Source organism: Trachypithecus francoisi, unplaced genomic scaffold (genome assembly GCF_009764315.1).
Source record: "Trachypithecus francoisi isolate TF-2019V2 unplaced genomic scaffold, Tfra_2.0 Lachesis_group10, whole genome shotgun sequence".
Lineage (NCBI taxonomy): Eukaryota > Metazoa > Chordata > Mammalia > Primates > Cercopithecidae > Trachypithecus > Trachypithecus francoisi.
This window is the reverse complement of record NW_022681455.1, coordinates 30,561,366-30,583,416: the sequence shown is the minus strand read 5'-3', so window position 1 is coordinate 30,583,416 and position 22,051 is coordinate 30,561,366. Positions and strand designations below refer to the sequence as shown.

At 48.9% G+C, this 22,051-nt stretch overlaps 1 protein-coding gene across 3 annotated transcripts; it reads right to left on the bottom strand.

The window, feature by feature from the left end:
* Window positions 1-961: 961 nt before the first annotated feature.
* LOC117088358 (ATP-binding cassette sub-family F member 1) lies at window positions 962-21,095 on the bottom strand. Of its 3 annotated transcripts, none has more exons than XM_033219568.1 (25): window positions 20,912-21,095; window positions 14,228-14,274; window positions 13,753-13,866; window positions 13,506-13,638; window positions 13,323-13,360; window positions 13,131-13,238; window positions 12,000-12,074; window positions 11,807-11,920; window positions 9,833-9,943; window positions 9,165-9,287; window positions 8,646-8,746; window positions 8,150-8,235; window positions 7,396-7,535; window positions 7,161-7,309; window positions 6,387-6,470; window positions 6,050-6,174; window positions 5,741-5,853; window positions 5,427-5,598; window positions 5,184-5,258; window positions 5,021-5,091; window positions 2,667-2,699; window positions 2,413-2,581; window positions 2,173-2,237; window positions 2,009-2,081; window positions 962-1,852 (listed from the first exon to the last, which is right to left on the bottom strand). In XM_033219568.1, the coding sequence occupies exons 1-25, from the start codon at window positions 20,982-20,984 to the stop codon at window positions 1,686-1,688; spliced, it is 2,559 nt and encodes an 852-aa protein (XP_033075459.1). In that variant the 5' UTR covers window positions 20,985-21,095; the 3' UTR covers window positions 962-1,685. The 3 variants fall into 3 exon arrangements, with proteins under 3 accessions (XP_033075459.1, XP_033075460.1, XP_033075461.1); XM_033219569.1 differs by having other exon boundaries at window positions 13,506-13,635; window positions 13,768-13,866; window positions 20,912-21,094; XM_033219570.1 differs by having other exon boundaries at window positions 13,506-13,632; window positions 13,768-13,866; window positions 20,912-21,094.
* Window positions 21,096-22,051: the final 956 nt, after the last annotated feature.

Sequence of the window (22,051 nt, the reverse complement as noted above, 5' to 3'; positions counted from 1 at the left end):
GGGAGGTTGAGGCAGGAAGACTGCTTGAGGTCAGGAGTTCAGGACCAGCCTTAAGAAACATAGCAAGACAGTCTCTACTAAAAATTTTTTTTTTTTTTTTTTTTTTGAGACGGAGTCTTGCTGTGTCGCCCGGGCTGGAGTGCAGTGGCCAGATCTCAGCTCACTGCAAGCTCCGCCTCCCGGGTTTAAGCCATTCTCCTGCCTCAGCCTCCCGAGTAGCTGGGACTACAGGCGCCCGCCACCTCGCCCGGCTAGCTTTTTTTGTATTTTTCAGTAGTGACGGGGTTTCACCGTGTTAGCCAGGATGGTCTCAAACTCCTGACCTCGTGATCCACCCGTCTCGGCCTCCCAAAGTGCTGGGATTACAGGCTTGAGTCACCGCGCCCGGCCAAAATTTTTTTAAAAAATTAGTTGAGTGTGGTGGCACATGCCTGTAGTCCCAGCTACTCAGGAGGCTGAGGTGGAAGGATTGCTTGAGCCCAGGAGGTTGAGGGTACAGTGCACTCTAGCCTGGGTAACAGAGCAAGATCCTGTCTCAAAAAAAAAAAAAAAAAGTGGGCGCAGTGGCTCACCCCTATGATCCCAGCACTTCCAGAGGTCAAGACAGGTGAATTACTTGAGGTCAAGAGTTTGAGACCAGCCTGACCAACATGGTAAAACCCTGTCTCTTTTGTGTTTTTAATAAAACACAAAAATTAGCTGGGCCTGGTGCTGTGCGTCTGTAATCCCAGCTACGTGGGAGGCTGAGGCAGGAAAATTGCTTGAACCTGGGAGGTGGAGGCTGCAGTGAACCAAGATCGTGCCACTGCACTCCAGCCTTAGTGAAAGGACAAGATTCTGTCAAAAAAAAGAGACCCAAGTTCCAAGACGGAAGGTATGAATCACTTTGCTTTTTCCTCACGTGAAGGGTTGGGGGAAAGGAATCCCATGATCCTCAAACAGCAAACACCGTCAGCAAGACTGCAAACAAGATCCATTTAGTGGGGATGAGGGGATTATTAAAAGCTGCTAGAAAACGGAATAAAGCAAATCAAGACTGAGAACAGTTCCAATACTCCCATCAATCTCCAAACAGTGACAGGTCGGCAGCAACTCCTTTCCTTTATTTCTTCCCCTTGTAAAGGGAAATTCAAGTTCAGCAGCATTCCTTTCCTGCCCCAAGTCCTCAACCAGACAAGAGGCTGCAGGCACCAAATCTTGGGTTGGATAATGGCAAAGGCCTCAGAAGCTCACCTCCAGCTCTGAGCTTCAACAGCTGTTTGTACCAGTGACTCAGCATTAAATCCACCAGAAAAGAACAGCACCACCCAAAGACCAGGGAGCAGCTGGGCCTGAAGCTGTAGGGTAAACCAGAGGCAGGCTTCTGAGTGATGACAGTCTTGAGACAATAGGCCACATAAACTTGGCTGGATGGAACCTCACAATAAGGTGGTCACCTTTTGTTTGTTTAGGGGGATGCCAAGGATAAGGCCAGCTCAGTTATATGAAGAAAAGCAGAACAAACAAGTCTTTCAGAGAAATAGATGCAGTCAGAGTGGGATCAAGGTCACACTCCACTTTCATGTGCCTGAGTGGTTGCCAGGTCAGCTGCAGGCCAGAGGCAGTCTTCAGATGAGAAGGGGAGACCACAGGGGACTTCTAGGCCACACAAGTATGCCTCTCAGGAGACTTCTGGGAAGGAAAGCTCACTCTCGGGGCCGGCTGACCATGACTTCACCCAGGGCCTCCAACACCTCCCGCTTGTAGTCTTCGAAGTCACCATCGATTTGGCTGACACTCTGCTCCTCCACCACCCACAGCTGGCAGTTGGTTTCTGTGATGAGTCGGGCATCATGGCTCACAACGATCACAGCTTTGAAGAAAGAAAGAAAGAACAGAGGGCAGGAAGAAAGGAGGAAGAGGGGAATCAGAACATGAAATAAGGGAGTCCTAGGCCCTGCTGCAGTGAAGGACACTACAGCTTGGTCCCCATGGAGCAGGGAGGAGGGCACACTCTTAGCTGACTTACCACCCTTGTATTCATTGATGGCCTCCCCCAGAGCATCAATAGACTCTATGTCCAGGTTATTGGTTGGCTCATCCTACAGAGGAGGAATTCCATGACTGAGCACTGCAACTCCCATCTTCCATACTGTTACCCTTATCCCTTCTCCTACAGCCCAGCTCACTCACCAAGATGAGGACATCAGGCTCCCGACAGGCCAGCTCGGCAAACACAACTCGCGCTTTCTGACCACCTGTAGCAAAGGAAGGGGAGGGCTGTCACACCTTCTAGCACCTCACGGTCTGAAGGCAAACCCTCAAGATAAGCCAGTTTGTGAACTGAGGCTCCCTCATTCCCGGTTCCTCTAGGTAGTTTGTAGACATGAATGATACGGTGAAGGGTGCCCTCCCCGGCCCCTGCAGTGGTACCAGAGAGTTTGCAGATCTGGATGGTGTGGGCGTGACTCTCCAGGCCGAAGCGGCCCAGGCACTTGCGGGCATCCTGGTAGGGCAGGTTGAAGCCCCGCTGCAGGTACTCAGTGGGTGTCTCCTCCATGCGCAGCTGCTCTGCATACTGCTGGTTGAAGAAGCCAATTTTCTGCCCGAGAAGAGAGGGAGGTGGTCAGTTGAAGTCACACTTCCTCCATCAGATTACCATTCCCTAAATCCCAATACCAACTTACCAGCCGGTGGTTCTTTCTCATTTCCCCATGGGTCTGCAAGGGACGAGAAAGTAGTTAAGAGGAGGGTAAGGGGAAAAGGCACTGCAGCTCCACATACCAACTTTTTTTGTTTTGACACGGAATCTAGCTCTGTCACCCAGGCTGGAGTGCAATGGCACAATCTCGGCTCACTGCAACCTCCGCCTCCTGGGTTCACACCATTCTCCTGCCTCAGCCTCCCGAGTAGCTGGGACTACAGGCGCCTGCCACCACGCCTGGCTAATTTTTTTTTTTTTTTTAGTAGAGACGGAGTTTCATCATGTTAGCCAGGATGGTCTCAATGTCCTGACCTCATCCATACACCAACTTTTCTGAAGGGGAGACAAACACCAGAAATGGGCCAGGGACAAGTATGCATAAGAAAAGGAATAAGGGCTGGGCGCGGTGGCTCATGCCTGTAATCCCAGCTCTTTGGGAGACCGAGGAGGGCAGGTCAGGAGGCATTTGAGGTCAGGAGTTCAAGACCAGGCTGGCCAACTCTGTCTCTCCTGAAAATACAATAATTAGCTGGGCATAGTGGGACATGCCTGTAATCCCAGCTACTCAGGAGGTTGAGGCACAAGAATCGTTTTAACCCAGGAGGTTGAAGTTGCTGAGATTGCACCACTGCACTCCAGTCTCGAGGACAGGACAAGACTCTGTCTCAAAAAAGAAAAGGAAAAGGGATGTTCCCCTAATATGACAAAGGCATGGTGAGCAAAGTAAAAGAGTAAGGGGCAAAAGGGGAGTTAAGCAAAATAGAGGGAGGACGACAGGGACAAGCAGGAGGGACTAACCACAGCCAAAGAACATCTGCTCTCCATACAGCGAGACTCACGAATGGTACATCCCAAGGGCCTCAGGTGACAAGTTTAGTGTTTTGGGGAAGATCTAATACCTTTCTAAAGATCTAATCTCGGCTGGGCACGGTGGCTCACGCCTCTAATCCCAGCACTTTGGGAGGCCGAGGTGGGCGGATCACAAGGTCAGGAGATCGAGACCACAGTGAAACCCCGTCTCTACTAAAAATACAAAAAATTAGCCGGGCGTGGTGGTGGGCGCCTGTAGTCCCAGCTACTCAGGAAGCTGAGACAGGAGAATGGTGTGAACCCGGGAGGCGGAGCTTGCAGTGAGAAGAGATCGTGCCACTGCACCCCAGCCTGGGCGACAGAGCCAGACTCTGTCTCAAAAAAAAAAAAAAAAAAAAAAGGATCTAATCTCTGGATGTGAGAAAATGGCCTCTCAACACCTTGCTGGAGGGAGCAGAAATGGCTACAAACTTTCTAACACACTAGATGGCAATACATTACAAAAGTTCAAATAAAATGGTAGACTTGGCCAGGCGCGGTGGCTCACGCCTGTAATCCCAGCACTTTGGGAGGCCAAGGCAGGCAGATCATGAGGTCAGGATATCGAGACCATCCTGGCTAATCTCAGTGCACTGCAACCTCTGCCTCCTGGGTTCAAGTGATTCTCCTGCCTCAGCCTCCCAAATAACTGGGATTACAGGCATGCGCAACAACACCTGGCTAATTTTGTATTTTCAGCAGAGATGGGGTTTCTTCATGTTGGTCTCAAACTCCCCACCTCAGGTGATCCACCCGCCTCGGATTCCCAAAGTGTTGGGATTATAGGTGTGAGCCACTGCATCAGGCTTGGGCTGGTTTTTAACTCCTGAGCTCAAGTACCAGAGAGTTTGCAGATCTGGATGGTGTGGGCGTGACTCTCCAGGCCGCCTCAGCCTCCCCCAAAGAGTTGGGATTACAGGCGTGAGCCACCACACCAGGCCATTTTTTTTTGGAGATGGAGTCTCGCTCTGTTGTCCAGACTACAGTGCAATGGTGCAATCTCAGCTTACTGCAACCTCCACCTCCCAGGTTCCAGCAATTCTGCCTCGGCCTCCTGAGTAGCTGGGATGTAGATGCGTGCCATCACACCCGCCTAACTTTTGTATTTTTAGTAGAGACGGGGTTCACCATGTTGGCCAGGCTGGTCGGGAACTCTTGACCTCAGGTGATCCCTGCTGGGATTACAGGCGTGAGCCACTGTGCCCAGCCCGTTTATGCAATTTTTAATTGTTCTATAAAAGACATATATTTCTTGTATAACCAAAACACGTGGGTGTGCCCCCAGTTCGATCCCAGTTCTCTTAGCTCTCCTCCCTGAACTGATCTAAACTCTTCTCCTCCTCTACTGCTCCTCTTAGGGAAATGAATCATCTATGATGAGTTCTGTATTTAACTCTACATTCTCGAGAAGCTCCCTGATTCCAGCTTCTGGCAAGCAGCTGTGTCTTCACATTTCTCATGCTCTCCCTTCTTGGCTCCAGGACTCACCGGTGTCAGCTTGCCAGTCAGCAGCAGGAGTAGCGTACTCTTCCCCACACCATTAGGGCCCACAATGCAAACTGCAAGATGGAAGACAGGTGGTCAAAGAGGTCCCCAGAGACTCTCCCCGTGGCTCCTGCTACACATCCCTGAGCCAACCCCGCCAACTCACTCCTTGAATCCATGTCGATGCCAAAATCCAGGTTTTTAAAGAGTGGTTTCTGGCCCTCGTAGCCGAATGTCACACCTGAAAGCCAGGAAAAGCAGCAATTTATATTATTTTCAGTCCCTGTAAAGTTCCTCTGATGTGCTGGCCTTGGAGAACAGGAGCAATGTCAACCTTGGTGGAGAATTTGGGGTGCACATACATGCTTCTGGTGCTTCCTGTGGAGCAGCAGAGGCCCGCGGCACTCACCATGCAGACCCAGCACAGGAGGGCTGAGTGGTGGGGGGTCCGGAAAAGTGAAGCGCACAGTGTACTCCTTAGGGCGCTTCAGGAGCTCAGGGGCCTCCTGGGATTCCTCATCCTGGTTTTTCCGTCGGCATTTCTGCTGCTTCCGAGTCAGGGCTTCCTTCGTTTGTTTTTCCTGGAGAGGAAGAGGAAAAAAGAGAAATCTGTGTCCTGCACAGCAGTTCTCGAAATGTAGGCCAGCGTTCCAGAGTCTTCTTCTTCCTCCACTGTCAGGAGAGAACAGTGGTCCCCAGCCCAGAAATCCCTCAGGTGCTCACCGCCTGCTTGGTGGACTTCCCGCCTGCCTTCAGCTCCTTCAGCTTTTTCTCTTGCTTCTCATACTGCTTCAGCAGTTCTTTCTGCTTCTGCTGGTACATCTTTTTGAAGGTCACTGGGGCAGAAGAGGGGAATGGGCATCAGTGGTTGCTCCTCTCCCCAGCAAAGGGACAACCAGGGGTTGGTGGTGACGGGGTAGGCATCACTGTCTGGAATTCTGACAGGATTCAGTTTATCTAAATAGGCCCTCCCATTCAGGTCTCTTTTCAAGGTTCTATCTCTTCCCTGCATCCACACACAATCCTACTCACTGTAATTGCCCCTATAGTAGTGGAGCCGCTGGGCATCGAGGTGGATGATATCAGTGCAGACATCATCCAAGAAACCCTGGTCATGGGAGACAATCAGCAAGGTCTTCCGCCAGCCCTGGAGGTAGCTGGGTTTCAGAGAACAGGGTGTAAGTGTCACAGCGGTCAATTGAGAGAGAAGTCAGGGGAAGCAGGCAGACAATGGGGGCTGGGAGGAAAAGGGGGGGTCTGGATAGAGCTGTCACAGGCACAGTGGAGAACGGCTAAAGGAAAACAGGGCAGGGAGGGAAGGGAAAGAAACTGCAGAATGGGAACCAATGATGCAAAGGCCGTAACGCACTTATTGAGCCAGATGACAGCGTTGAGGTCCAGGTGGTTGGTGGGCTCATCCAGCATCAGCAGTGTGGGCTCCATGAACAGTGCCCTAGAGGGTGGGTAGCAGAGGGCAGGGTCAGGGAGAGAAAGATCCTTGCTCAGACAACCCCAGAGAAAATTCAGGGAGATAGAGTCTGAGACCATGAACACTCCTTCCCAAGCTCTCCTCAGAGAAGTTCTTGGGGAGGATATGGTTTAAGTTTTTCTGAGACAGGGCCTTGCCCTGTTGCCCAGGTTGTCATGCAATGGCACAGTCAGGGCTCACTATAGCCTCAATCTCCCAGGTCCAAGTGATACTTCTACTTCAGCCTCCAGAGTAGCTGTGACCACAAGCGTGCACCACCAAGTCCAGCTAATTTTTAAATTTTTTGTAGAGACAGTGTCTCCCTATGTTGCCCAGGCTAGGATATTTTTTTTTCCCTTTCTGTGAAGATAGGGTCTCACTATATTGCCCAGGCTGCTCTCAAACTCTTGGGTTCAAGATAATCCTCCTGCCTCTGCCTTCCAAAGTGCTGGGATTACAGGCATGACCCATTGCGCCCAGCTGCAGGGTATGTTGAGAACTCACCACCAGGTAGAGAGAAACAGAGAAAGACCCTAAGCTCTCACAACACAGATAGTAAGGAGGGAGAGGTAAGCCTTGGGCCTCCCTATTGCCTTGGAAGAATGAGAAGGGATAGAGGGAAAGGGCCCTGGTGGTCTGAGGTTGGAAGGGAGGGCAGTGAGGTGAATGGCCCACCTGGCCAGGGAGACACGCATGCGCCAGCCCCCTGAGAACTTCTGTGTGGGTCGATTCTGCATTTCAGGGTCAAAGCCGAGGCCAGCCAGGATTCGCCGTGCTTTGGCCTCTGCAGCTGCTGCTCCAGTGGCCCGCAATTCCTCATACACCTGGGAGGAGGGAGAAGAGGACACATGTCTGAGGGTCCCAGGAACCCCCGAGTCTTAGCCCGTGTCCCCTGCGCCATCTCCTCTACCTTCTCTAGCCTCTCAGCAGCTGCGTCATCTCCTTGTTCCAGCTGTCCCTGAAGCCGCCGCTCCTCTTCCAGCAGCTTTAATCGCTTGGTGTCAGCTCGAAGAACAGCCTGGACTGCTGGTGTCTCATCTGCTACCACCTCTGGGAGGCAGAGGGAGAACAGTCAGGCAGCCTCAAGAGCCAAGTGTCTCATCCTTCTTTCTCTTCAACTGCATTTCTGTTTTGCCTGACCCTGCCCAGCTTTTTGTACTTGTTCCAAATAAAACAAGTTCCTCATTGACTCTCCCCTCCTTTTGTTAGCATCCCTTTCCCAGTCCCCAGTCTCCCTCCACATCCCTTCCAACTCCATAGCCACAATTTCTTGTATTCTTTTTTTTTTTTTTTTTTTTTTTTTTTGAGACGGAGTCTCGCTCTGTCGCCCAGGCTGGAGTGCCGTGGCCGGATCTCAGCTCACTGCAAGCTCCGCCTCCCGGGTTTACGCCATTCTCTCGCCTCAGCCTCCCGAGTAGCTGGGACTACAGGCGCCCGCCATCTCGCCCGGCTAATTTTTTGTATATTTTAGTAGAGACGGGGTTTCACCGTGTTAGCCAGGATGGTCTCGATCTCCTGACCTCGTGATCCGCCCGTCTCGGCCTCCCAAAGTGCTGGGATTACAGGCTTGAGCCACCGCGCCCGGCCAATTTCTTGTATTCTTGGCTGGCTTTTCTACCCAACTACCCACCCCACCATGCCCCTTTTCTCCCCACTGGCCTCACCCTGCTCACACAGCAACACATCAATGTTGGGAGGGATGCTCAGGGCTCGGTTGGCAATGTGCTTGAGGAGTGTGGTCTTGCCCTTGCTGGGGAATAAAAGCTATTAGGACCTGGCCACCACTGAAAAATCTCTTCTTTTTTTTTTAATTGAGATGGAGTCTCGCTCTGTCGCCCAGGCTGGAGTGCAGTGGCCGGATCTCAGCTCACTGCAAGCTCCGCCTCCCGGGTTCACGCCATTCTCCTGCCTCAGCCTCCCGAGTAGCTGGGACTACAGGTGCCCGCCACCTCGCCCGGCTAGTTTTTTGTATTTTTAGTAGAGTCGGGGTTTCACCATATTAGCCAGGATGGTCTCGATCTCCTGACCTCGTGATCCGCCCGTCTCGGCCTCCCAAAGTGCTGGGATTACAGGCTTGAGCCACCGTGCCCGGCCGAGAAATCTCTTCTTATCCCTCCAGGCTCCTCCCCTTTTTGGCCTCCAGCTCCATCCTCTTCTCACCCATTGGGCCCCACCAGCCCGTAGCGGCGGCCGGCTACAATGTACAGGTCTGCATTGACGAATAGCTCCTTGCCATGAGCGGAGATGCTGAACTTCTCCAGCTGCAGCCATCAGGAAAGAGGTGGCAGAGGGAAGGGATGATCACATGAAAATTCTCCCTTTGGGACAGGAGTGGTCACTTTCTCCCTGCAGGGAAGCCTCTGACAAACCGATACCTCCAGCATAATCCCCTTCTTCTCCCCACAGCCGGTCCCTGCCCTGTCCACTGCCTGGAATGGGAGTCCCATGCGTCCTCAGCTAGTCTGGTCTGTCCCACACTATTTTCTGCCGAGGGTGGACCCTACTTCTACTGGTTTTTCTATCTTCTTGCTCAAGTTGCAGAACCCAAGGTGTGGAAAATGCCTCCAATCTTTCTTCCCACTGAACTAACCCATTCACACACCATGGCCACTCAGGGAAGATGAGAGAACTGGCTCTTCCCTAGGTAAGTGGACTGGAAGGGGGCCCCTGAGACCTTGCCTTGATGTCAGATGCATTTTCTAACATGGCTTGGCGGGAGGACATCTCTGCCTGGGACACGGAGAAGTCATTTTCAGCTGCACTGGCTGCTTTTAATGAAGCCACTTGGCGCTCATACTCCATCTGAGAAGGAAGGAAAAACTACATTTGAAGCCACGGTCTACCAGTTTCCCATCACCATGAAACAGCCCATGCTGGCTGACACCTGTAATCCCAGTACTCTCGGAGGCTGAGGAAGGTAGATCTCTTGAGCTCAGGAGTCTGAGACCAGCCTGGGCAACATGGCAAAATCCCGTCTCTACAAAAAATACAAAATTTAGCCGGGCACGGTGGTGCCACCCATAGTCTCATCTATTCAGGAGGCTGAGGTGGGAGGATCACTTAGGCCTGGGAGGTTGAGGCTGCAGTGAGCAGAGATCACATCACTGCACTCCAGCCTGAGGAACAGTGTGAGACCCTGTCTCAAAAAACAAACAAAAAACTCCAAACTGAAACAGCCCATGTCATCAGACATTGAGATAAGGCTCACAGAACACAATTATTTTCCTACTCCGACTGTTTTACCTGGAGTAGCCCCCAAAGCTGTCCTTCCTATTCCCAATCGCATGTCCCCTAGTTGAAGTATTTAAAAATCCCCTACTTTTGACCGCTAAGAACCAAGGTCTTACCTGTTTTTTCAGCTTTTTCTTCTCCTTTTTGCTAAGGTGAGCATAGGGATCGTCTGCCTTAGACTCTCCTCCTTCCTCCTCTTCTTCCCCTTCTCCTTCTTCCTCTGAACCCTGTGAGAACCCAGGGATGGTCAAAAGTAGGGACCCCGGCTGGGTGCGGTGGCTCATGCCCGTAATCCCAGCACTTTGGGAGGCCAAGGCGGGCAGATCCTGAGGTCAGGAGATCAAGACCATCCTGGCTAACACAGTGAAACCCCATCTGTACTAAAAATTACAAAAAATTAGCTGGACGTGGTGGTGGGCACTTGTAGTCCCAGCTACTTGGGAGGCTGAGGCAGGAGAATGGTGTGAACCTGGGAGGTGGAGCTTGCAGTGAGTCGAGATCGCACCACTGCACTCCAGGCTGGGTGACAGAGCGAGACTCCATATCAAAAACAAACAAACAAAAAAACCCAGGGACTCCTTCTAGAACTCAGATTTCATGTCATCCGCCCCCTGTCCCTGCCCCAGTTCCACAGTCAGCTCTTTCCTTCACTACTCAGAGTCCTAAAATATCTTGGGATCCTCTCTCATTCTCATACCCAGCCCCTGGTCTCCCTGTAGTCCTTTACCAATTTCTGCTACCAGGAATGGTACAAGACAAATGGTATGAATATATATGTATGAAATGTGACAATGCATATGTCCCTATAAACGTAACTCCCAATACAATGTAACTGAAGGTGGAGTAAATGGATTTCAAGAGTTTCATTTGCATAAAATGAGTTTCTGTGGTTTCCCTGTTAACATGCAAAGAAAAGATCAGGTAGCCGGCTGGGTGCGGTGGCTCATGTCTGTAATGGCCAACACGAGCAGATCACAAGGTCGGGAGACTGAGACCATCCTGGCTAACATGGTGAAATCCTGTCTCTACTAAAAACACAAAAAATTAGCTGGTCATGATGGCACGTGCCTGTAGTCCCAGCTACTTAGGCGGCTGAGGCAGGAGAATTGCTTGATATCGGGAGGCAGAGGTTGCAGTGAGCTGAGATTACACCACTGCACTCCAGCCTGGGCAATGGAGTAAGACTCCATCTCAAAAAAAAAGAAAAGAAAAGAAAAGAAAAGAAAACATCGGGAATCTCTAGTGTACAGTCAGAGGAATCAAGCAGAATCACAGAACCAGGAAGTGTCGGAGGCATGGGGACCCTAGAGATCTCCAGATTCCTCCTTCTATCACACAAAGGAGACAAGTGAGACCCAAAGGGATGGGAAGATGTATTCAAGGTCATAGCCAGTGAAGGCACAGCCAGGACCCAGATCATCTGAGATAAATTCCAGGCCCTTTCCTCACCGGATCAGGTGTTGCAAACTACAGCCCATGGGCCAAGGCTGACCTGACACTTGATTTTACATAGCTCCTGAACTTTATAAAAATAGTTTTGTATTTTCAAAGAGTTGGTTAAAAAAAAAGAATATGTAATAGAGATTGTATGTGGCCTGCAAAGCCAGAAACATTTACTACATGGCCCTTTATAGAAAAAGTTTGCTAACTGGGCACATTGGCTCACACCTGTAAGCATTTTGGGAGGCTGAGGCAGGAGGACTGCTTGAGCCCAGAAGTTCAAGATCAGCCTGGGCAACAGAATGAGACCTCGTCTCTACACTAAAAATTAAAAAATTAGCCAGGGGTAGTGGTGCACACTTCTAGTTCCAGCTACTCAGGAGGCTGAGGCAGGAGAATCTGTTGAGCCCAGGAGGTTGAGGCTTCAGTGAGCCGTGTTCACACCCCTGCACTCCCGACTGGGTGACAGAGTAAGATCCTGTGTAAATAAAAACAAAACCAAAACAACAACAACCCCACCATTCCCCCTAAAAAAAGAAAAGAAAAAAGGTTTGCTGGGATAGTAACTATATCCCCAGATCGTGACTCTCCCATAAGAACCCTGGAGCCCTAGTCCCTCATTCTACCTTCCCCCAACACCAAATACACACCTGCTCTGCCTTCTTGGCCTTCTCCTTCCCTTGTTTGGGAGGCTCCTTTTCCTTTATTATTTCTTCTTCTTCATCCTCCTCTTCATTGTCCAGAGCAGCGAATTTATTTTGAGGCTAATAGGGAAAAGACAGGTGTGATGAAATGCTTTAATTCCTGGGCCCCAATACTTCCTCCTGCTAGTTACTCTCTCACCTTAGCCTTTCCTTTTGACTTCTCTTCCTTTCCCTTTTTGCCCTTGAGCACAGGCTGCTGTTCCTCAGATACGGCCTGGAGGAGACACACATACACATTAAACACATACGTACAAATTATTGTGCTACTTTGCTGTGTAATAAGCATTTCTAGAGAGTCTACTGTGTTACCCATACAGATGCTCCTCCATTTATGATCAGGTTGCATCCCATCCGATAAATCCACCAGAAACTGAAAGTATCATAAATCAAAAATGACAGTTCCAACTTACTATAGGTTTTTCTGGACATAACCCCATCATGAGTTGAGGAGTATCCTAAATGAGTATGACCTTCACACTATCATAAAGTAGAAAAACCGTATGCCTAAGTATAAGTTGGAGACCATCTGTACCGAGTGCTGCTTACGAAAAATGAGACCCAGAAAAACCCCACCCTCCAGCTTGAGACTAGAGAGTGAAGAGAAAACTAGGGAACATCAGCAAGGTTAAGGATTATAAGTCAGGCAAGTGCGCAACCGGAGTGGGTGGCACTAGCACTGGAGGCTTTCTCGAGAGGGCAAATGGACATGGACTAAGATGCACACGCAGAAGAGTCACAAGTAGAAGAGCAAGGACCTGGGGCTTTGTTTCAGGTTCTGTGCTTGAAGCAACAGAATCACTGAAGATTTCTGAGTGATAAAAAGGGCATTTTTTTTTTTTTTTTTTTTTGAGACGGAGTCTTGCTCTGTTGCCCAGGCTGGAGTGCAGTGCCTCAATCTCGGCTCACTGCAAATTCCGCCTCCCAAGTTCAAGTGATTCTCCTGCCTCAGCCTTCCAAGTAGCTAGGATTACAGGCGCACACCACCATGACTGGCTAATTTTTGTATTTTTAGTAGAGACGAGGTTTCACCATGTTGGTCAGGCTGGTTTTGATCTCTTGACCTCGTGATTTGCCTGCCTCGGCCTCCCAAAGTGCTGGGATTACAGGTGTGACCCACTGTGCCTGGCCTGGGTGTGTATTTGAAAAAGATGATTTTAACAATATAAGTAAGACAGATCGAGGAGAGCTAGTTTAAAAGCAGGAAATTACTCCACCGTGGCCAGAAGGTGCTAAATGGAGTGAGAATGACTGATCGAGCCACCAGTGTCACCTTATTGATCCGATTCTTCTCTGGCTTGGCAGGCTTAGGAGGATGTTTTTCTTCCTCATCCTCTTCCTCACTCTGATCCTGAATCAGGGCTGCAAAAACATTACCACCCTAGAGAATGAAAGGGCCACAGAAGTCAGTAGGATGGTCAAGATTGCATCCTTGGGGTCTCTGTTTACCACACAGATGGCTTACCTTGGTTTTCTTCCCTCCGCGGGGTTTTGGGGTGGGTACTGAAATGACAAGGGGAGAACATGAGATAGGAAACAATTACAATGTCTGGGCCCCCACTTTAATCCAACTTGAAGATCAAGGTATGAGGCATCACTCTCCATGACTCATGGATTCCAGGCACCCATTCCCCCTCAGGTCATTTACCCTCATCCTCCTCATCACTGGCTGGCACTGAGAGCTTCTTAAGACGCTCCATGAGCTCTTTCTCCTCCCCATCATCATCCACATCCTTCTTCCGCCTGCCTTTTCGGGTATCTCGCTTCTTTTTTTGCTGCTGAGAGCAAAAGAAGAATGAGAAAACGAAGCCCAGGCCCCTGTTGTATTTCTGCCTCACAGAAGGTTCCCCATCAGCTGAGTGGAGCAACATGGGCTGGAAAGGGATTGGTGGGCCCTGTGGCACTTGTACCTGCTGTTGCTGTTGCTGCTGCTGCTCCTCCTCCTTCTCCTTGAGTACTTTCTCTTCTTCCCCAGCCTGTTTATCTTCTACTGCCAGCTCTTCAAAGAACTGTCAAGGGAGTTAAGATACAGGTAAACATGGTTCCAAGAGCAATCCAATCAAGCTGTGCTCTGCCACACACAGGCCCACTGGCCCTCCACTCCACCCTCACCTTACCTCCTGTCTCTCTCTTTTTTTCTTTTAGTGGAGAATGGAGTGTGCCGGTCTCAAACTCCTGGGCTTAAACTATCCTCCCACCTCTGCCTCCCTAAGTGCTGGGATTATAGGCGTAAGCCACCATGCCCAGCCTATCTCCTCTCTTGACAAGATCTTCTCTCCTCCCTTGGACCTCCCACCTCCTTCACATGGCTATTTATTTAGCCTGGAAACACCCATAGTCATTTCTTATCCTCAACCCTCATTTTCTCACCGTTTTTTTGATCTTCTTGTCCTTCTTCCCTTTCTTCACCACTTTGTCTAGAAAGTTAAGCGGAGATCGTGAATGCTTATCTACAAATTCCAAAGCAGTCTGATCTCCCCTGCAAGATCTCTGTAGCCTCCATCCTATTTTATTATTTTTCTAGCTTAACTATCACTCCCTAAATATTTGTACTGTCTCACAACTCCTGCAGAAATAATCATTCCCATCTCTATTCATTCATCCAATAAGTATTTATTTACTACACAGCTACCACGTGTCAGATACTGTGCTAGCGCAGGGGATTATAACAATGAACAAGACAACCGTGGTCTCCTCTGGAGCTTACAGGCTATAGGAAGAGAGATTTTTAAATGGGTAATTCCAGGTGTACTGAAGGTTCCAAAAGAAAAGGTAAAGCCTACTTGGTGGTTGAGGAGAAGCTGGCTTCATCTCTGGTGGCGGCCTCTCTAAAAAGATGACATTTAAGCTAATAACTGAAGTAATGAGGAGTATGAGAAGTTAGTCAGAGACATGGTGCAATTCCAGTGCTGTGCATAGGCCCAGCTGTGAGAAAGCACACACACTGAGAGACAGGAAAAGGTTTGGTATGGCTAAGCTTACAGACTGAGGGGAGAATGGTGCAAGGTAAGGCTGGAGTGAGGGCCCTGTAGTAAGGTTAAGGATTGGGGACTTTATTGGTATGATCGCTTTCACACTTTCAAAGTTTCATTTTGGCTTCAGAGTAGAGCAAGAATGGGAGGGAATAAGCATAGTGGGAAATCTGTTGGGGACGCTGTCAGAGCAGTCTGGGTGGTGGTAACAAGGGGAAAGAAGGATTCACAGGATGGGGCTAGAGGTGGGGAATAAAGAGCACCCAGCTGGGCACGATGGCTCACGCCTGTAATCCCAGCGCTTTGTGAGGCCAAGGCAGGCGGATCACTTGAGGTCAGGAGTTCAAGACTAGCCTGGTGAACATGGTGAAACCCAGTCTTTACTAAAAACACAAAAAATTAACTGGGCATAGTGGCGGGCGCCTATAATCCCAGCTACTCGGGAGGCTGGGACAGAATTGCTTGAACCCAGGAGGCGGAGGTTGCAGTGAGCTGAGATGGCACTATTGCACTACAGCCTGGGTGACAGAGCAAGACTCCGTTTCAAAAAAAAAAAAAAAGCACTCAGAGATGACTCCTTTGTTTTTAGCCAGCAAAATTAGCTGGGCTAAGTGGTACCATTTATTAATTAAGGAGGCAGTGGAAGAGAAGATCTTATAGGAAGAAAGAAGATATTATAAATTCAATTTGGGAGATATGTATGTATACATACACATGTATACAACACACACACCACACCCTCCTTTTTTTTTTTTTTTTTTTTAAGAGACAGGGTCGTGCTCTGTCACCCAGGCTGGAATGCAGTGGCATGATCATAACTCACTGTAACTTTAAATTCCTAGGCTCAGGTGATCCTCCCGTTTTAGCCTCCTGAGTAGCTAGGACTACAGGCAAGCATCACTATGCCTGGTTAATTAAAAAATATATATATATTTTAGAGAGGAGGTCTCACTATGTTGCCCAGGCTAATCCCGAACCTCTGGCATCAAGCAATCCTCCTGCCTCAGCCTCCCAAACTGTTGGAATTGCAGGTCTGAGCCACTGTGCCTGGCTAGGGGGACATGTTGTTTGTAAAACCTACAGGCCATGTAAATAGAGTCATCTGGTAAGCAAATGAACACCTGGGTCTATGCCTTACTTGTTCTGCTTGAATATTATAGCACAAATCACATTGTGTCATATTTACCTGTGTGCTTTCATTCTAGAGAGTTACCTGAGAGACTGTTTAGCCTGTGTTGCCAGGAAAGCCAAAACTGATTCAACAGATTCTAGCTCTACCCCTCTGTCCATCCTTGTTTCCCTGAAGGTAGAGGACCATGTCCAACTCCCTCCCCTACTGGAGCAGCCAGCAACCTCATGATTTCCCTTCAGGCTTAGGCCTATTTATTATCTTCCCTTCCAAAACATCCCTTCCGTCCACTGCCATATAATTCTACCCATAAGCATTTCAGTACTTAACATTAAAAAAAAAAAAAAAATCAGCCAGGTGTGGTGGCTCATGCCTGTAATCTCAGCACATTGGGAGGCCAAGGCGGGTGGATCATGAGGTCAGGAGATTGAGACCAGCTTGGCCAACATGGTGAAATCCCATCTCTACTAAAAATACAAAAATTAGTTGGGTGTGGTAGAGCACACCTGTAGTCCCAGCTACTTGGGAGGCTGAGGCAGGAGAATCGCTTGAACCCAGGAGGTGGAAGTTGCAGCGAGCCAAGATTGCATCACTGTACTCCAGCCTGGGTGACAGAGCGAGACTCCATCTCAAAAAAAAAAAAAAAGTCTGTGGGGAGGGGGGAGGGATAGTATTATGAGATATACCTAATATAAATGACGAGTTAATGGGAGCAGCACACCAACATGGCACATGTATACATATGTAACAAACCTGCACATTGTGCACATGTACCCTAGAACTTAAAGTACAAAAAAAAAAAAAAAGGTCAATGGTATCCACCATCTACTAAACTAAAATATTCTCAAACCAGAATTCCATGTATTCCAAAGTAATCATTTATTCAGGAAAGTTTTATGGTGCATCTACTTTTCCAAAAAACTGGAGGTAATGAGAGACAATCCCAATAGTTAAAGGCTTCCCAGACTAAAAGGGCCCTACCCTATCTTTTCTGTTTCCCTACCCACACCCTACCATACTGGCTTCTTTCTGATCCTTTATGAAGTCCCAGGCATGCTTACGTCCGTCTGCTTAATCTGCATCCTCCATCCAGAACACATTGCAAAATTTGGGACCTTCCTCCTCCCCAAAAAACAAACCACAAAAAAGAAACAAACAAACAAAAAAATCAAAGAAAAAAACATCTGAGCCCAGTATTGGGTGACTAATGTGAGAGTTGAAAAGTTGTGCAGGATTAATAATAAAAGGCTTTATATGCTATTCCAAGGAGTTTAATCCTAAAGACATTAGGAGGAAGGATCTACTGAAGTACCTAAGAAGGAAAAACATGATCAGCTCACCTTATCAACACAGAGGACTGACTCATCCCAGACATGAATTTCTCCCCAAGGACTAACACAGCCATACCATCTCTCCTTCCTTTAAATCTGGCCAGGTGCAGTGGCTCATGCCTGTAATCCCAACATTTTGGGGACCAAGGTGGGAGGAGGGGTTGAGGCCAGAGGTTCAAGATTAGCCTGGGCAACATAGCAAGAACTCATCTCTACAGAAAACAAAAAACAAAAACAAACAAAAAATTAGCCAGGCACGGCAGTGTGTGCCTGTAGTCTCAGCTACGTAGGAGGACGGTTTGAACCTGCAATTGAGGCTGCAGTGAGCTGAGATTGCACCACTGCACTCCAGCCTGATGACAGAGTGAGGCTCCGTCACACACACAAAAAAACAACCCACCAAAACCAAAAAAATCTTTTTTTTTTTTTTGTTTTTTGAGATGGAGTCTCACTCTGTCTCCCAGGCTGGACTGCAGTGGCCGGATCTCAGCTCACTGCAAGCTCTGCCTCCTGGGTTTATGTCATTCTCCTGCCTCAGCCTCCCGAGTAGCTGGGACTACAGGCGCCCGCCACCTCGCCTGGCTAGTTTTTTTTTTTTTTTTTTGTATGTTTTAGTAAAGACAGGGTTTCACTGTGTCAGCCAGGATGGTCTCGATCTCCTGACCTCGTGATCCACCCGTCTCAGCCTCCCAAAGTGCTGGGATTACAGGCTTGAGCCACCGCGCCTGGCCTCAAAAAAATCTTTTGTACTTTAATCACTCTTATCCAACTGATCATAGGGACAGGAAAAGCCTCTGAACAGGTTCACTGTGAGAAAGTATAATCCCCAAGGAACTGAAAAAGGTTAAGTGTGGCTAGAGACATACTGTGTCTTTCCTTTCGTATATCGTTTAAGCTGCTCCTTCAAAGCAAAAAAGAAAGCCTTCCTTACCCTTATACCCCTCTCTCCCATTACTGTTTTGTATTCTTGTCCTCATTGGGTCTCAAAATTATAATTCACACGAACTTCACTTTCTCTCCTCCCATACCTTTTGAAACATACTGCAATCTGGTATCATCTCCGAAAGAACACTACTTCTGCCAAACTTGCCACTGATCCCTTAGCTCCTCAAACCGCAAAGTATTTTTCGGTTCTTATTTTGCCTGACTTCTCTGCAGTGTTCCATGCTGCCTACCTCTACACCTTTTTTATTCTCTTCTATCATTATTTAACTTCTGGGATCTTGCCCACTCCTGGTTTGCCTCCAGTTTCGCTGGCTGTTTGCCTTTCTCAGTCTCATCTCTTCAGCCTCCTTCCTTACCTGCTTCTTGCAATTGCTGAAGTTCTTTAGGGTTCCCACCTTTCACCTTCTTTTCTGTTCAATCTGCAAACTCTCTCTAGGAGACTTCCACATCCAGCACTTCAACTATACTTGCCTGTGTCTTTACTCCTAGTCTAGCTGTCTCTCCACAGTGACTAAACAAACTCTCTTCTTGCCATTTCCTCTTAGAAATTCCTCAGAAATACCCAACTCAGCATTCAAAAGTTGATCTTATCTCTTTTCACTTCTTACTCTCCTGCCCATTATTGCTTTCAGTTAATAGTCTACCAGTCACTGGGTTACTTAAGTGTCATCCTTAATTCTCCTCCCTTAATTTCATCAGTTCTCAGTTCCAATCAATGCCACCTCCTTAGTAACTCTTTACTCTTCAGAGCTTGGCTTATCCCCTTACCACTTCTCACCCAGATCATGGCCAGAGCCCCCTAAATGGTCTCCCTGCCTCCATCTTGACCAATTCAAGGCCATTCTCCATTGCTCAGTGCTATAGGGTGAACTGATCATAATCATTCCTTATGCAATTCAATGAGCCTTCCTTCTTTTTTTTTTTTTTGAGACGGAGTCTCGCTCTGTCGCCCAGGCTGGAGTGCTGTGGCCGGATCTCAGCTCACTGCAAGCTCCGCCTCCTGGGTTCACGCCATTCTCCTGCCTCAGCCTCCCGAGTAGCTGGGACTATAGGCACCCGCCACCTCGCCCGGCTAATTTTTTTTATATTTTTTTTTAGTAGAGACGGGGTTTCACCGTGTTAGCCAGGATGGTCTCGATCTCCTGACCTCGTGATCCGCCCATCTCGGCCTCCCAAAGTGCTGGGATTACAGGCTTGAGCCACCGCACCCGGCGAGCCTTCCTTCTTAATGTCTTTAGGATTAAACTCCTCGGGATGGCATCTAAAGCCTTTCATTATCTGTCTCCTGATCATCTTTATGACTTCATCACATTAGTTACCAGGCTCTAGTGGGACCAGTCAGGCTTGCCTACATCTCTACCTTTCCACAAACTTCCTTGGCTAAGAATGCACTTCCCCTTTCTAATTCACGACGATCTTTCATGAATAAACTCTGGGGAGCAGGTGCAGTGGCTCACGCCTGTAATCCCAGCACTTTTGGAGGCTGAGGCAGGAGAATCACTTGAGCCCAGAAGTTTGAGACCAGCCTGGGCAACATAGCCAGACCTTGTGTTTACAAAAAATTTAAAAATAAGGTGTGGGGGTGCATGCCAGTAGTCTCAACTACCTGGGAGACTGAGGCAGGAAGATCCCTTAAACCCAGGAGGTAGTGGCTGCAGTGAGCCATGTTCATGCCACTGAACTCCAGCCTGGGTGATGGATCTAGACTGTGCCTCAAAAAAAAGTACTCAGCTATTACGTATTCTTGGGAGGCTTTGCTGACACTCCCTTACCTGTCTGAGTAGATGCTCCACCTCTCTTCAACAGTCCCATAGCATTCTTAAGCACGTTCATCATACTCTGACAACCACTGTCTGTCTGGTTAATGCTCTCACCCTTCACTATATTGGGTTGTCCCTTGAAGGAAATTCTTATCTTTTATCTCTACATTCCCAATTCCTCCAACACAGTACCTGCTATACAGTAGGCATCCAATAAGTGCTTCTAAAATTAGTTACTGTGTACCTACTGTAGTTAGTTGTGTCCATTTATCTCCCCCTTAAAAGTGACTTCAACCCTGGGAGGATATCTTAATGTTTTTTTCCTTCCTCTCTCAAAGCACAGTATATACAGTGCTTAATTAAAAACAGGCGCTTAACAAACTTTCGCTGCTTTTAAGTAAACCTTAACCCTCATTCCAACATCAAAAATCTACACTCTTGGTTCACTTGAGTGAGAGAGGTGTCTTAAGAAAGAAACCATGAAGGAGTCACCCTCTCTTGAGAAACAAGTGGGATCACAGGCTCCCAAAGTGTGTGTGTGCGCGCGCAGGGGGAAGAGGAGGTCGAGGCAGAGCTCATATATTCCTGGTGGAATACAGTGTGTGGTGGGCGGATGTCCAAATTCTTTAAGCAAGGTTTTCCCATTTCTCCCCAACTCTCCCTCGGTGCCATATGCTCTTTCTTTTCTCTTGTCCAGTCTCACTTAGGTCACGTGCGACATTTGGATCTCTTTCCTTTAACCCCGATTCCAAACCCACTCCTGCCCGGCAAACTCCTCCAGGGCCCACGACACGCATGCGCAGTAACCCCCGCAGGGGCCCGGTCAGTCTCGCGCCCCATGACCCTCTCCTAAAACACGCGCAGTCTCCTCTCTCTTCCCCCTCTGCTCTTGTTTCTTCCTTGCCTACCAGCCTCACCTGATGGGCTCTTGCTCTCTCCGTCCCCGATCCACTCGGGCTCCGGCGGCTGCTGTTTGGGCGCCTTCGGCATCGCGGTGGCAGTTACAGCTACTGTGGCGGCGCCCGGTGCTATTTCCGCTTCCGGCGGCGGGGAACCCAGATGGGGCTGGCTCTCCAAGCCGCCTCGGCCAACCCCACCCCGGGCTGCGCACGTGCGAGCTTCACCGTCATCTCGGGGGCGTGGCCCTGGTACAGTGGAGGCGTGGCCTGCAATGACGGGGCGGGGCCGGCGTCCGCCTACTCCAGTCGCGTCCACATGGCGTTTACGACGGTCTGGGAAGCATGACGCCGTGACCTCCCGACGCAGCGAGACTGAAGGAATGACCATAATAATTTCCTACTAGTATGAAGGAGTTGAGGCATACTTTTTTTTTAAAAAGCATATTCTAGTTTCTATCTGTAACTCTCGTTTCTAGCTCTGACTGCCACCGCGATGCCGAAGGCGCCTAAGCAGCAGCCGCCGGAGCCCGAGTGGATCGGGGACGGAGAGAACATGAGCCCATCAGGTGAGGCTGGTAGGCAAGGAAGAGACAAGAGAGGAAGGGAAAGAGAGAGGAGACTGCGCGTGTTTTAGGAGAGGGTCATGGGGCGTGAGACTGGGTCACGGGCAGAAAAGACAGCGCAGTCCAATGACTAAGGGAGAGGTCTGATCGGTCCAGTGTTGAAATGTGTCACAAAATCCCGAAGTGTACAATTGTAAACAGGGAACTGGAGCCCAACATGCAGAAGTCATGGTGCAGTGAAGCTTCGGTTCATTTTTTTTTTTTCTTTTTTTTCTGGTAACAGCTTTACTGAGATATAATTGACATACAATAAACTGTACACAAAATAAAATGGTACCCAAAATAAACTTCAAAGTATACACTTAAATAAGTTTTGACATGCATAAACCCAGTAAACTATCACCACAATCAAGACTTTGGTTCACTTCTAACTCTACGACTTAATACGGGAGCTTGAGTAAGGTGCCCCTGTAGTTCTGTCAGCTCTCAAATCACTACAATCATGCTTTTGTTGCCACCATTGTCTGAATTCACACTTGCCAAAGTCAACAAATCTGGGGCCATCCTACTCACTCTCCCGACAACATCTGGTACA

What these genes read in the sequence shown, in the direction of transcription:
- LOC117088358 (XM_033219568.1), bottom strand. Translation starts at nt 20,984, where the DNA reads ATGCCGAAGGCGCCCAAACAGCAGCCGCCGGAGCCCGAGTGGATCGGG. An exon ending in AGAAAAAGCTGAAAAAACAG is followed by an intron (nt 9,288 to 9,832) that starts GTAAGACCTTGG and finishes CTTCCTTCTCAG; the next exon opens with ATGGAGTATGAGCGCCAAGT. An exon ending in TGACTGGCAAGCTGACACCG is followed by an intron (nt 2,700 to 5,020) that starts GTGAGTCCTGGA and finishes CGTCCCTTGCAG; the next exon opens with ACCCATGGGGAAATGAGAAA.